General features: G+C 40.3%; 1 protein-coding gene across 1 annotated transcript; it reads right to left on the reverse strand.

The window, feature by feature from the left end:
• Positions 1 to 486: 486 nt before the first annotated feature.
• LOC142095190 (lysozyme g-like) lies at positions 487 to 13,459 on the reverse strand. Its single transcript, XM_075178060.1, has 7 exons — positions 13,342 to 13,459; positions 8,909 to 8,971; positions 7,971 to 8,016; positions 5,824 to 5,907; positions 3,833 to 4,029; positions 2,365 to 2,503; positions 487 to 2,131 (listed from the first exon to the last, which is right to left on the reverse strand). Exons 3-7 carry the CDS (start codon positions 7,981 to 7,983, stop codon positions 1,986 to 1,988), a joined length of 579 nt encoding a protein of 192 aa, XP_075034161.1. The 5' UTR covers positions 7,984 to 8,016; positions 8,909 to 8,971; positions 13,342 to 13,459; the 3' UTR covers positions 487 to 1,985.
• Between the last annotated feature and the right edge of the window lie 817 nt (positions 13,460 to 14,276).

A 14,276-nucleotide genomic window follows, 5' to 3' on the forward strand; every position in this document is an offset into this window, starting at 1 on the left:
CTTTGGCTTGTTAAACGGATCTGTATATGTATATCTCTACCTGCCCTGACCTCTCGTTTGTTTAAAGGAACTGCTGTCTTCTCTACTCCTGACCTTGGCCTGTCTGTTATTTTCATTAACCCCTGTCTGTCTCTCAGTTTGCAACACTACACTCTCTGGTTGCTCAGTAACTACTACAGTGTTCTTTGCAGTCACTCAGGTAATTGTTAATCAACACTACTTCTACTCAAGCTTAAGTCCTGGTGCCAACTGAGTACTGTTGAACAAATCAAGTTTCTCAGAAAGGGTACTGCTATAGGTGAACATCTCGAGAAGCTAGTAGTTAAGGATCACCTATACATTGCCCTTAATACTTTCCAATGTCACATGGTTTCCGATCTTAAGTCATTTGGTTATTGTTTCTTCTTGTTTTGTCATTTTATAGGCGGTTGTCTAGGACTGCATTCCTCCCCCCTTCTCTCAAGTTAGAAGAATCAGACTCAAACATACCCTTGTTAAAGCTGTTTTTATTGTATATTTTGCTATATTCACACTCTAATATGTACTGCTTTCTTATTCTGACCTCAAAAAAGAAAATTTATAAAACAAACCACACATTAAAGAGTTTATATATTTGTTTAATGGCGTATTTGACAAAATATAGAGTTGAATCATTGTTTACTTTTGTATATTTTGAAAATCATAATGTATTATTATATCGTTACAATACAATGTCACATAAAATAAAAATCATTTTAATTTCTGTGTTTTGAATTTTTTTTTACCAGGAAACAAGTTTCTCTGTATCGGGCTGTTGCACAGACTGTGAAAATTATAAGCAATTTAAGTAATATAGGAGTGTGCTGTGCTTTTATTTTCAAGGATAAAATTTAAAAGACATGTCCTCTTCAAACTGATCCACCCCTGTAAAATGTCCCTCTCCTTGTGTTCCCCTGCAACCACGTGTGCCAATAGAGCATATAACAAGCATCCTGAGAAACTGCTGTGCATCTTTCCACAAAGTATTGGCCCCTTGGACCTCCTATCACATCCAACCTCTTCTCAGTCTCTATGTTAAAATTTGGTCTCAACCTGTTCAAAGCACTAACCAATCGTTTTGTTGTCTAATGCTTTCCCCCTCTAGTCTCTCTTCCACATAGCCTACCCCTTCCCTCTCCACTTATCTGCTAACCTGATCACAAGTCCTCATGACCCTTATCCTGTCCCTTCCCCCCAGATTTTTATAAAATCTGCATCGCCAGCTTTTGTTTCTATTCATGTGTTACAGACTAGAGTTCTATTTTTGGTTCAATGTCTGTTTCTATTGAGAGAACTGTAACCTTTATTTGTATTGGTTGTGATGCCTTGGGGGGGGGGGGGGGAGGGGGACATAGGCAGATAGTTATGAAAGTGATTTGTAGACTAGACAATGCAGAGTTGGCGGCAAAATGGAAACAAATTACTCTATAAAAAAAAAAAAGTGCCGTTACTGTGCTCGGCCAACTATAGAACGTCCCTTCCCACCTTTCCAGGCACAGGCATAATTATGCAAGACTACATAGGCTAATGTTCGTGCCCCCACTTTCTGAGCATGTGCAGATTAATTTCATGCAAGATACGCTATTCAAACGGGCATATGTCCCACTCTACGTCAACCCCAATGTGTTAAGCTTATTTAATGCAGATAATAACTGGGAGGTTCCTAGAAGCCAGCAGATCACGTGATTGGACCGTGCAGGGGGATTCTGAGTACATGGAAAACCCCCTAAATTTTTCCTGTTCCTTCTGTGTCACAAAGACATCAGTCATCCACCCAGACAAGGTGTACATACCGATGGGCAATTGCCACCGTGCTATACCACTACATCAATTCATGATGTCCAGGGTGGATGACTACTTTTCCCAGGTATCTTCCCAGTACAAAGGGAGTGTCCCAGAGGAGAAACCAGTATGAGGGTCGGGTCTTTCAGTCTGAAGAGGAACTTTTAATGTTGTCAATTGACTGTTTATGGGCTGAGCAGATGCCAGTTTTGTTTATACCACTGGGCTCTGGCCACAACATCGTTGGAGTAGTCTCCTGACACTGTTTTCTTGTCCACTTCGTTGTAGCTATCGACGTTCATGTCGCCACAATTGTACGCTGCAATGCCGCCTAAAGGAATATACAGGTAGTGTTATTTATAGGAAAGCCTGGAGAGAGGCGGAATACAAATTTTATGGCATGTACATTTTACGTTTCTGGTTTAGTTATAAAGTTATTGTCTGTTAAAATCAAACACATAGTCCCTATTCCATGATCATTTAGCCCAATGGGCACTGTTCCATTATAATTTAAATATTTCTTACTTCTACACAGTATTACTTCTGTGTTTCACAAGTACTGACCTTTAAGCTGCTGCTCTCTGCTCCACTGTGGAAAATTATTTTGGATTTCTTGAATCGAGTATTGGAGGATTCCGGTTGCTTGTTCAATATGTTCCGCACTATTCCACTCTCCCACTTTCTCATGGTATGTTAAACACACCTGTGGAAACACATTTACAAGTTGCAAAATAAAACATACTTCGTAAACGAAACTGGCTGCCAGTGTAGCACATTGGTCAGGTCATTCTAGCTTCACCACTAACATACAGGAGTCTGCACAATTGCCGTAACCAGGGGCAAACGCAGGATTTGTAGAGGGGTGTTTCCACACTACGTCACCAGTGGGCGTGACCAGCATGCATGGGGGCGTGGCTATAATTCTAAACAGTGCTTGGCTGATCTCCAACTCCTTCTATCCCCATAATATACATGGGCAAAGCTGCGTGTACTACTGTTAAGTGCACGCAGCTCTCCCTTTTCAAGCAGAGCTGTGTGAAGCGGCAGCAGGGTCCAGCCACCTCAATTATACAGGTTCGGAGGGGGGTTTTTCAGGCACTAGGAACCCCCCCCCCCTACACACACCACTCGGTTTGCCTATGGTAACATGTTTTAAAGGCCACAACTTTACCTTGTTCCTGTCTTATAATTTTACGTATATTATATTGTGCATATTATAAAAGCAACAAACCTTGAGCACTCCAATCTAGAGATTAATCTAAAAAACAATGAATAAGGGTCCAGTCCCTGTCACAAACCCATTCAAGGCCTTGTAAAACAAAAAACAACAATACTACAAGATAGGGTGCGCCAGGAAAAGTGACCCCAATATCAAAAATAAATACGGGATGGCGGACTTTATTTCATAGAGAAATCTATTTATTGAGAATAAAAATGATCCTTCCTGCATATTCTTGTTACAATTGTTTAAACTGTTAATCATCTGAAAACCAAATAAAGTTTTTCAAAAAAGAAAAGACTGTTGCTATCATGGTATAAGCTCCTGTCACAATAACTTATTGTTTTATTATCCTATGATTTGTAATAATTATGTTTCTTTCCCCTATAACTTCACTTTTAGTACTGGACTTATTTTACTAAGATAGTGGGGGAGTAAGTGAGAACAGACACAGATCTGCAGGCAGGATGATTTAAATGATGGGTCATGTATGTCTCTGTATGTGTCTATGCATGAACGTGTACATAACAGGAAGGGAGCAGCTACAGTACTTCTCAGACAGGAAGTGGCTCCTTAGCAGAGCAGGTGCTGTTTGACTAACATTATACATTGTATCACTCCCTGCATAGTTCTGTCACCTGATTGATTCTAGCTTCCTTTTGTTGGACTTCATAGTACCTCATTTGTTGCATTTTCAAGTATTACTGCAGCACAGTCATACTGTAGTATTATGGTTTGATAAATAATATGCCTCTATTTTCAAGAATGCAACAATTTAATAAAAGAAAAAGAATCATTCTAACGTTCTTTTACCTGCATCAGACCAAATGTATTGCCATCGTGTCCCCAACCATTAATAAGGATGTCGCCAGCTCGAGATTCCCGTGATATGATGGCAGCTATTATAACGGGGTCAATGTTCCTGCAATTGGCTTCATTTTCTATGAGGTGTATGTAACTTCTCATCCTGAAAGCATCCATCTGAGCCATCTTATGAGATGCCAAAATCCCTAGACAGAGAAATAATCAGGACTTGTTAAAAGAAATTTCAAAACAATATTTGAAACAATATCTCCTAGAAAGAAAATGGACTTTTGACAGTGGTCATGCATCTAACAGATGAGTTTTAGAGTCTTTAAATATTTTGTAGATCAAACAGAAAAAACTTCATACAGAAATAAGCTGTATAAAGGATTGCCCAGCATAATAGTGAAACCACCCAGGGTCGGATCACCCCATAGCTATTGTGGGTCCTGCCCCCAAGCTCACAGATTAATCATTTTTTTTCACTTTGAGGCCCTAATTCGGTCTGAGTAGGACCTCCGTTTTGAAGATGTAGGAATGAGTAGAGCATGGGGGACCCAGGCCCTTGTCTCGGCTGAATGGTATTAACAGGCTGGCCCTGGCCTACTGAGGGTCGACCCCATCATTGCTGTGGTTCACGGTGACGGGTCTATTCCCCGGGACTAGCCCCCTATTAGCTTCTCTGTTTTCTCACCCTGCCCCTCTTGTCTTCTATCCTCTCCTCCTACTTCCCCATCTCTGCTCTGCACACCAAACAGCTTTCAGGGATAAGATATTGTCTTGGGAGGGTTAATGTTACGTGATGGCTGGTGTATGGGTATTAATGTTATGTGGCTAATGCAATAAGGGATCTCTGTTACATGTGGGGTTATAAAATTATTGTCCGGACTTTTTGGGGGGCAATAGACCTATTAATTAAATGTGAATGCTATTAATTTGATATTAATGTTGGGCTGGGGTGAGGTCTGTTTATTAAAGTTATTTAATGTCAGGCTAGTACCTACCTCTTTCCAAACAAGGACCCAACATTCCAGGATCGGGCAAAACAGACAGTCAAACCTGCAAGAACAGGCTGAAAAGAGCAACAAAGTCAGCCAACTGTCCCGATTCAGGTGGGACAGTCCTGATTTTGTTTGAGAGGTGTATCCCAGTTCACACTGCTCTGGTTGTGAAGGGAGGAGCTGCATGCACCCAATTCACCTCTGACTCTTCATGCGGGAGCAATTTGTAGTTGGATTAAACAGACTAGTATTGTGCAACTACAAATCCCAGCATTTCTGGTATGCCGGGGCCTGTAGTTCTACAATTGCTGGGACATGTCGTGGGGGTAGAGTGGAGTTTTCTTTGGGAATATGATGATGAGAGAAATGGGCATCTGGGAATTCATTTCTGTTGTGTCTGTGAGTAACACTGTGTAGTGGATTGAATGAGGATGGCATGGGACAGAGTTCTATGTTTATGTTTAGAGACATAGGTGTGCACAGTGCTAACTGCCCGGGGGCTATACGTATATATGTGTCATAATGTTGAACACAAGGTGGAAAAAGGAGAAATAATGTTGGTGGTATGTATAGGGTAAGTACTGTAAATAGAGTGTCACGGTGTAAGGGTGCAAGGGAATGACATGGAAAAGGAATATCGGCATGGACAGATCATAGGGGGGCAGCCAAAACTATTATCTTGCCTAAGTTCCAATGAAAACACCCAGTCTCACATCCATTGGCAGAATTACATTGTGGTGACCGACTTGGACATTTACAGAAGACCTGTCATTGGGTTGTGAATTAGCATTTTATTTTATTACATAATGAATAGTGTATGCATGTATCAAAAAAAGAAAATAAAAACTATGTGGCCCAATGTGCTCCAGAGCACACAGGAGAATGCTCACAAGATAACTTGGAGCTAGAAATAGACCCCGTGCATGATGCGTATTACATAGAAACTTCACAGACTTGATGCTGCCTCATTCCTGTTTATAGAGAATACACTGATCTTACCTTCCTCCGACAGACCATTACGCTGTGCTGTATCCTTCGAGGCTCCAGTACAATCCACATTTGTGATGTCACCATAGGCGTAGACTGATAAAAAAACACTCATGTTATAAATTCTGTCTGGCTGCATCTAACACAACAACAACTTTACAATTTAAGAAGGGTATTCAATTAGGTTTCCGGTCCGCAGTAATGTGCGTTACAGTGAAAAGTGCGCAGTATTGACGGTAATACGGTACCGCAATAACGCGGATTTTCCTTTGCAACTCTATGGGGTGCGCACGAAATCCACGTTATTGCAATACCGTGGATTTCCTTTGCGGTTCGTTCCGGCGCGTTACAGCGGACCGGAAACATAATTGAATAACCGCCTAAGTGTAAGTGCAAGGTTCTCTAGACGATGATAATTTACAAGCCATGAAAATATGAGCAGCGCTGGCATAAAGCCATTTTCCTTGTGTTACCCCATTTTCTGCAGATCTCGAAAGAGGTCAGCTATCTAATAATCTGCAGAACATATCAATATGTATCTTTCAGGGCTGGATGAAACAAAGCAATGTTCTGCAGATCTCTAGAGTGGTCAGTAATCTAATAATCTGCAGGATATATCAATAGGTATCTTTCAGGGGTAGATAAAACAGAGCAATGTTCTGCAGATCTCTAGAGTGGTCAGTAATATATTAATCTGCAGAATATATCAATAGGTATCCGCCAGGGGTAGATGGAACAAAGCAATGTACGGCAGATCTCTATATTGGTCAGCAATATATTAATCTGCAGAATATATCAATAGGTATATGTCAGGGAAAGATGGAGCAGAGCAATGCTCTGCAGATCACTAGAATACTCAGTAATCATCATTATTATATACATTTTTATTTATAGGATGCCACAAAGTGTCCGTAGCGCCATACAAGAACAAACAATAGTACAATACAAGGTGAAACAGCACGGTACAATTAACAATAAGTATTATAACTCCGGAAACTCAAAGCGCAGCTAGAGAGAAAGGGTGAGGGATATTCAGCACAAGCTGGTAACCTGAGCCCAAGAGAGTGGGCGCGGATGACAGGTTAAGAGCCACTGAGAGATGCAGAGAAAAGTGAGGTGTCAGAGGGCAGAAGGTCCAAGAGGAGGAGGACTGAGTAGCAGGAGAGCAAAGTTAAAAGTGCTGGAAACAGGAGGTAGGAGAGCCCTGCTCAAAGGAGCGTACAATCTAAAGAATAATGATCAGTAATCAAATGATCTGCAGAACACATCAATAAGTATCTGTAAGGGTTTAGAATAGATCTCTAGAGTGGTCAGTAATATATTAATCTACAGAATATATCATTATGTATCCGTCTGGGATAGATGGAACAAAGCAATGTTTTGCAGATCTCGAGTGGTCAGTAATCTTTTGATCTTCAGAATATAGAAGTATATCATACTTGCCAACTTTTATTCTTTTATCTGCGGAAGATCCCGGAAAGGGGGTGTGGTTGGAGGGCGGAAGGGAGCAGGTCCCGGCACTTTGGCCCCGTCTCATGACAAAATCAACATTTTGTCGCGAGGGCAGTGGCAAAATAACGCGATTCCCTGCGAATTGCGTCATTGAGGCTCACATTCTGCCCACTTCACTAAGAAGAGAAGAGAATTGTCTGCTCTCTCGGGAGTCCGAGAGATCTAATTTGGGAGCCTCCCAGACAGTCCGGGAGAGTTGTCAAGTATGAAGTATATATCTGTACAGAGAACATAGTAATATAGATTTTTAGAGAAATTAAACTAATATGATGATCATCTCTTTAACACGGACTGATCTTGGTTTTCTTTCAAGTGACGATAGAGTTCTCTCATTTGCTCCTGACTTGTAAGTTTACTGTTCACAAAGTTAGTGTTCGTTTGTCAGAAGTTCCAATTGTTCCAAGTACAAATCTACAAGAATCTACGCTATGAATCCTCCCTTCCATGGGCCTCAAACTCTGTAAACATTACTCTTGGCATCTTGCAATATTGGTGGCTGTGTTTGCACGAAGCATACCTACTTTATATATACAAATGACATTTCTCGCTGGTCACATGTACCCCCCCACTTCCTGCAGCAGTTCAATGTATGGTCACAGTTACATACTTAATACAAATAAGTCATCATTCAGCAGAATGATACTCACCTTGAGAAGCCATCGCACACAGAGCAGGTCTAGATCAGATATTATACTGAAAGACACATACAGAAAGTGATAGTGAATGGATTACACAGAATGGTAATGTCCATTGAGAACACATTTACATATTAACACTTATAGTTAAACATTATCTACGCTTTGCTAATGACAGGAACCAGTCTTTAAAGAGTACATCCTTCCTTTGTTCTAATCTTACTAATAAATTCAGAGTAATACCAGGAAATAGTCACCCGTTATATATTGCAATTATTTCTCCAATAGTGTGCATCAAGCATTAAAATGGTAAGTCAACGCAAAATGTATATATGACAAAGCGCAAAGGTCTTCACGCAATGGCAATCAGCTGCTTTTTAGTTACAAGTAATAAAAAAGAAAATAAAAGACGTGGCTCTGATAGGTGCGACAGCTCAAACCGTAAAGCTATCTTACTTGTTGACAACTGGGAAAACAAAATTCAATTAAATTACAGATAAGCTCTCTGTGATTGGCTAAGCAGTATAAGAGATAGCTCACATGGGATTGAATCAGTTTGTGCATACCTTCTAACTGTCCTGATTTTGGAGGGACACCCTGATTCGCTGGGCCACAAAGGGCCAGGACCTAATGTGAAAGTGAGTGTGATTTTGAAAAATGTGCCCATTTGTGGGCGGAGCTGGGTGAGAACTGGGGCATGGCTTATTTTGTCCTGCTTTTGGGATTCTAAATGTTGGGAGCTATGGTTTGCGTTGCATGCTTCTAGGGAGCAGAGCAGCCAAGAGGAGTTTTGGGGCCCGGTACAGCAACTTTTTGGCCCTCCCTCCTCCATAAAGGAGAAGGGAAAGGTGGTTTGTGCCGCCGCACAGTGGGTGCGGCGCCACACTTTGGGGGTATGGTCAACATGGGCAGTTATTATTATGCATTAAACCGGTGTTGCTCTCACCTACCTGTTATTGCAGCTTTTTGCAACCTGGTACTGGATTCTTGTATGGATCCTGGAATGTTGGGACCTGATTGGAAAATGTATAGGTACATGAAATATTGTAAACCGAGCAATAAATGAACACAGTACATAACACAGATCACGTAGTATATAATACATATATAATAAAACATAACATTTATCACCTCCCCCGACCAACATAATTACCTAAGCTGTGCTCTTAATTAGTCACTCTTACAGTAGTAAGCTACACTACTGCTGCCTTTTTTTTTTCTATCATTTATTTCTAAAATTAAATCTGCAGAGCATTTTAAAATATGATATAGCCTACCTACCTGCATATATAGATTGCTACAAAGTTATTCCAGAAATGCCTCATTTTTAGTTAATGGCATTCTGTACAAAGGAGTGAGAGGAGACCGTACCGGCAGGAGTTCTATCAGACTGCAAAATGGCTGCTTCCACTCTATGGGGGGAATTCAATTGGCAGCGTTACTGCCGAAAGTAATACGGCCTGCGCACTATTACCGTTACTGCGGTAATAGTGTGCTCTATTGCTGTTAGCATGGTAATTTTTAACGTTGATTTTTGCTCGGAGTTCTTCTTGTAGCTCAGGGAGCTACAAGCAGAAATCCGGGATACAATTACCTTATTAACCATAATAGAGCGCAGGACGCGTTACTTTCGGCAGTAACGCGGCCAATTGAATTCCCCTCTATGATTAGCATGAGGAATGCAAAGGTGATTACTTTAAGGGCAATAAATAAGCATACTATTCTGTTGATATAATCATCATCACCATTTATTTATATAGCGCCACTGATTCCGCAGCGCTGTACAGAGAACTCATTCACATCTCTCGTGAGATTACCAAATCTCAGGAGACCTAGAGCTCCTCGGACAGTGTGTAATGTATTTATTATAGGGGCACATTTAATAAATTTTTAAGGGGAAGAAAAATAATTTATCAATATGGATACATTATTTATTATACTATGACAGGGACAATCATATGTTAAATTAGGAAGGGTGCAATCTTATATTTCATTAATACAGGGCAATCTTTATTTTTTATTAGGGGCACTAAAAGTGAAAGTATGCATTACCGCCCATGCGACAGCATGAAGAACACCCATGGGCCATTAGTGCATGCTGGTATTTGTAGTGCCTGTGTCAAACGATCAGCTGTTGCAGATAGCGTCGAAATATCTCAATCCTTTTGACAGCAAATGTTTGAAGAGATTCTTAATATACATAGAAATCAGGGGGGAAAAGTTTAAAAAGTCCAAATTCCAAACAGAGGGTCCTTCTGTCTGACACCTTCTGTCCCTTATAGTGACTTTATTAAAAGATGTTAATCCACCGCAATTGCCAGGGTTATATATCATTCTTGGCTTGTGAGCTGCCAATCACAGAACTTTCAGTAAAGGAAAGGCAGCGGTGTGTTTAATTAGTGAAACTACTGTATAAATATACATAAACTAAACTCAGTTGAAGATAGTGAATTAATTTGTATATTAGTAAGAGCACAACGTCCCACTGAGAGGCTAAATACATAATTTTTAAAACATTACCCAGTCAACCAATTTTTAAACATAATATTATGAAATTAAATAAGCAATGAGTTAACTTCAAAATGTAATGAAATTGAAACAAAAACTAATATAATACAATATAAATAAATGAAATTTAAAAAATAAATAAATTTATTATATATATATATATATATATATATATATATATATATATATATATATATATATATATATATATATATATATATATATATATATATACACATACATACACACACACACACACATATATGTACACACTTACACACCGTATGGACAAAAGTATTTGGCCACACCTGTTAATTATTGAATTGAGGTGTTTCAATCAGATCCATTTCCAGAGGTGTATAAAATCAAGCACCTAGTCATGCAGTCTCCATTTGCAAACATTTGTGATACATAATGGGTTATTCTGAAGAGCTCAGTGACTTCAAGCGTGGTACTGTGATAGGATGCCACCTTTGCAATAAGGAGTTTTGTGAAATTTCATCCCTGCTGGATATTCTATGGTCAGCTGTAAGTGATATTATTAAAAAGTGGAAGTGTTTAGGGACAACAGCAACTCAGCCAGGAAGCAGAAGACCACGTAAAATCACAGAGCGGAGTCAACGACTGCTAAGGCACATAGTGCTTAAAAATCACCAAGACTCTGGTGATTCCATAGCTAAAGAGTTTCAAACTTCCACTGGCAATAATGTAAGCACTAAAACTGTGCGGCAGGAGCTTAACGGAATGGGTTTCCATGGCCGAGCAGCTGCATGCAATCTTCACATCACCAAGACCAATGCCAAGCGTGGGATGAAGTGGTATAAAGCACACCGACACTGTACTGTAGAGCAGTGGAAACGTGTTCTGTGGAATGACGAATCACGTTCCTCTGTTTGGCAGTCAGATGGGCAAGTCTGGGTTTGGCAGATGCCGGGAAAACGTTACCTGCATGACTGCATTATGCCAACTGTGATGTGTGGTGGAGGGATAATGGTTTGTGGCGCTCTTTCAGGGTTTGGGCTAGGCCCTGTATCTCCAGTGAAGGGCAATCTTAATGCTTCAGCATACCAAGTCATTTTGGACACTTTGGGGAAGGCGCTTTTATATTCAAACATGACTCTGCCCCAGAGCACAAAGAAAGGCTACAAAGACATGGTTTGATGAGTTCAGTGTAGAAGAACTTGACTGGCCCACACAGAGCCCTGACCTTAACCCCATCGTACACCTTTGGGATGAAGTGAAACGGAGATTGCGAGCCAGGTCTTCTCGTCCAACATCAGTGCCTGACCTCATAAATGCTCTACAGAATGAATGGGCACAAGTTCCCACATTAACACTCCAACAGCTTGTGAAAAGCCTTCCAAGAAGAGTGGAAGCTGTTATCACTGCAAAAGGGGGACTAACTATATATTAAAGTATGTATATTTGAACACAATGTCATTACAGTCCCTGTTGGTGTAATGGTCAAGTGTCCGAATACTTTTGTCCATATAGTGTATATAAATAGCCAAAAGTATTCGGACATCCTTTGTTATTAGTGTTCTTGGCCAATTCTACTGAGTCCTAAACTGCCTCTGGAAACAATGTCAGCCCAAATTCGTTTGTTGAGAGCTTCATGGATTGGCTTTTCATGGCAGAGCAGCCGCAGTGCCACACATCGACTGGAGTGGTATAAAAGTGGTATCCTGGAGTGATGAAATTAGTTATAAAGACTGTGGCTGTTTTTCATGGTTTGGCCTGGGACCATTAGTTACGGTAAAGGGGAATCTTAATGCTACAGCATAAAATGATATTCAAGAGAATTGTGTGCTTCCACCTTTGCAGCAACAGTTTGGGGAAGGCGCTTCACTGTTTCAGCATGACAATGCCCCAGTGCACAAAGCATGGTCCATCAAAAAATGGTTTCCTGAGTTTGATGTGGAAGATCTTGACTGGCCTGCACAGAGCCATAACTTCAACACCACTGAATGTATTTGAGGTTAATTTAAATGCAGACTTCAAGGCAGGCCTTGTAGCCCAAAATTATTGCCCGACCTCACTAATGCTCTTGGTGGCTGAATGGATGCAAATCCCTCCAGTTATGTTCCAAAATCTAGGTAAAGGCCTAATGCCCCTAGTTTCCGGATGAGATTTTTAATAAACATATATGGATGATAGGTTCGGGTGTGCACATACTTGTATGTGGGAACCCCGGTAACTGCAGCATGAGGGCGCCATCCCCCCCAAAAGTAAATAAAAAGTTTCGGCTAGGGTGACGTACCGCCTCAAGATCCAAAGATCCAAGTCTGTATAGGTGAGTGGCATATGAGCAGAGTAAAATTATATACACACATATATATATATATAATCATTTGTATGACAGATTGATAGTTGTTAGTTTGAGAATAGTGAAACTTTTTTTTTTATTTCTGGCTGTGAAATGTTTCATGTTGCACCAGTGACATTTGGCCTTAAGAAACAAACACACAAACTGGTTGAACATATGGGAAGGAGCACGGACGGTTTTGAGTATTTACTTATAGTGAACAGCACTTCTAGCATAGAGACAGATTTGGCAAAATCGAAACTTCACAGCTCTGCACAAACAGTCTGTTCCAAAGCAGAAGTTAAATTTGTGCAAAATTTCACAGTGCATTTCATGCTAGATACTACTGGAAGCTTAAGCTTAGCAAAAGCATTAGACACAATATAAAATATAGATTAAACTAATTAAGAGGATTTTTTAATCTGCATAATTTTAAACAGCTTTTCTGGAACATGTCAGTTGGATGGAAAATTACTAACACAGGAAACTAAATGAACTAATACAACAGATTAATTTAGACTGATTCTGCCTAAACATAATCTAAGGGTTATATGTAATTGCAGGTCATACCTTGTGTGAGTCTCCAGCTCTTCTGTAGACTATCTGTATGCAGACAGCTGTATCTGGTGGTCACCCCACCCTCTCCTCCACACGCACAGTTCTATCTTCCTGTAACAGCTGCTCACTAGAGATACTCACTGACCCCCGTGAACTGGTTTTGGTTTTGGATCTGGATTAGCTTCGTGTTTTGGTCTTGTTAAAACCGCCCTCTTGTGTTTTGGTTTTGGTTTTGTATTTTTTAGAAACAAATCCTAAAATATGCTAAAATCACATCATTTTGCTCTTCTTTTGTTCCTACATTATTATTAAACTCAATAACACTAATTTCATTTGCAGTCAATTTTGACCACCTCACAGGTCACAATATTATTTTCATACACTTTCAAACAAAGACTGCAGCAACCTGGCTGGATGGTAAGCGACAGAGCAATGACTCATCATCATCATTTATTTATATAGCGCCAACATATTCCATAGCACTTTACAATTGGGGACAAACACAGTAAACTAATAAACAAACTGGGTAAAACGGACAAAGAGGTGAGAAGGCCCTGCTCGCAAGCTTACAATCTATGGGACAATGGGAGTTTGATACATGAGGTTAAGTCTACATTTTGCATTTCGGGAGCTGAGTTTGGGTCGGAATCTTGTTTTTTTAGAATAGGAGTAATCACTGCGTGCTTGTATAGTGATGGAAAGATGCCAGTAGAGAGTGAGAGATTACTGATTTTAGTTAGAGGTGAAATGAGCACAGGAAATAGGGATCTACCAATTTGCGAGGGAATAGGATCAAGAGCACAGGAGGTAGAGTAGGAAGATAAGAAGAGAGCAGAAATTTCCTCTTCATTTGTGGGGTGAAATGAAGAGAGGGTGTCAGAGGGTAGTGGGAAGGAATTGAGCTGATTGCTTGTCAAGGAAGAGGATACCATTTCTAGTCTGATCTT

This window comes from Mixophyes fleayi, chromosome 6 (genome assembly GCF_038048845.1).
Source record: "Mixophyes fleayi isolate aMixFle1 chromosome 6, aMixFle1.hap1, whole genome shotgun sequence".
Taxonomy (NCBI): Eukaryota; Metazoa; Chordata; class Amphibia; order Anura; family Limnodynastidae; genus Mixophyes; species Mixophyes fleayi.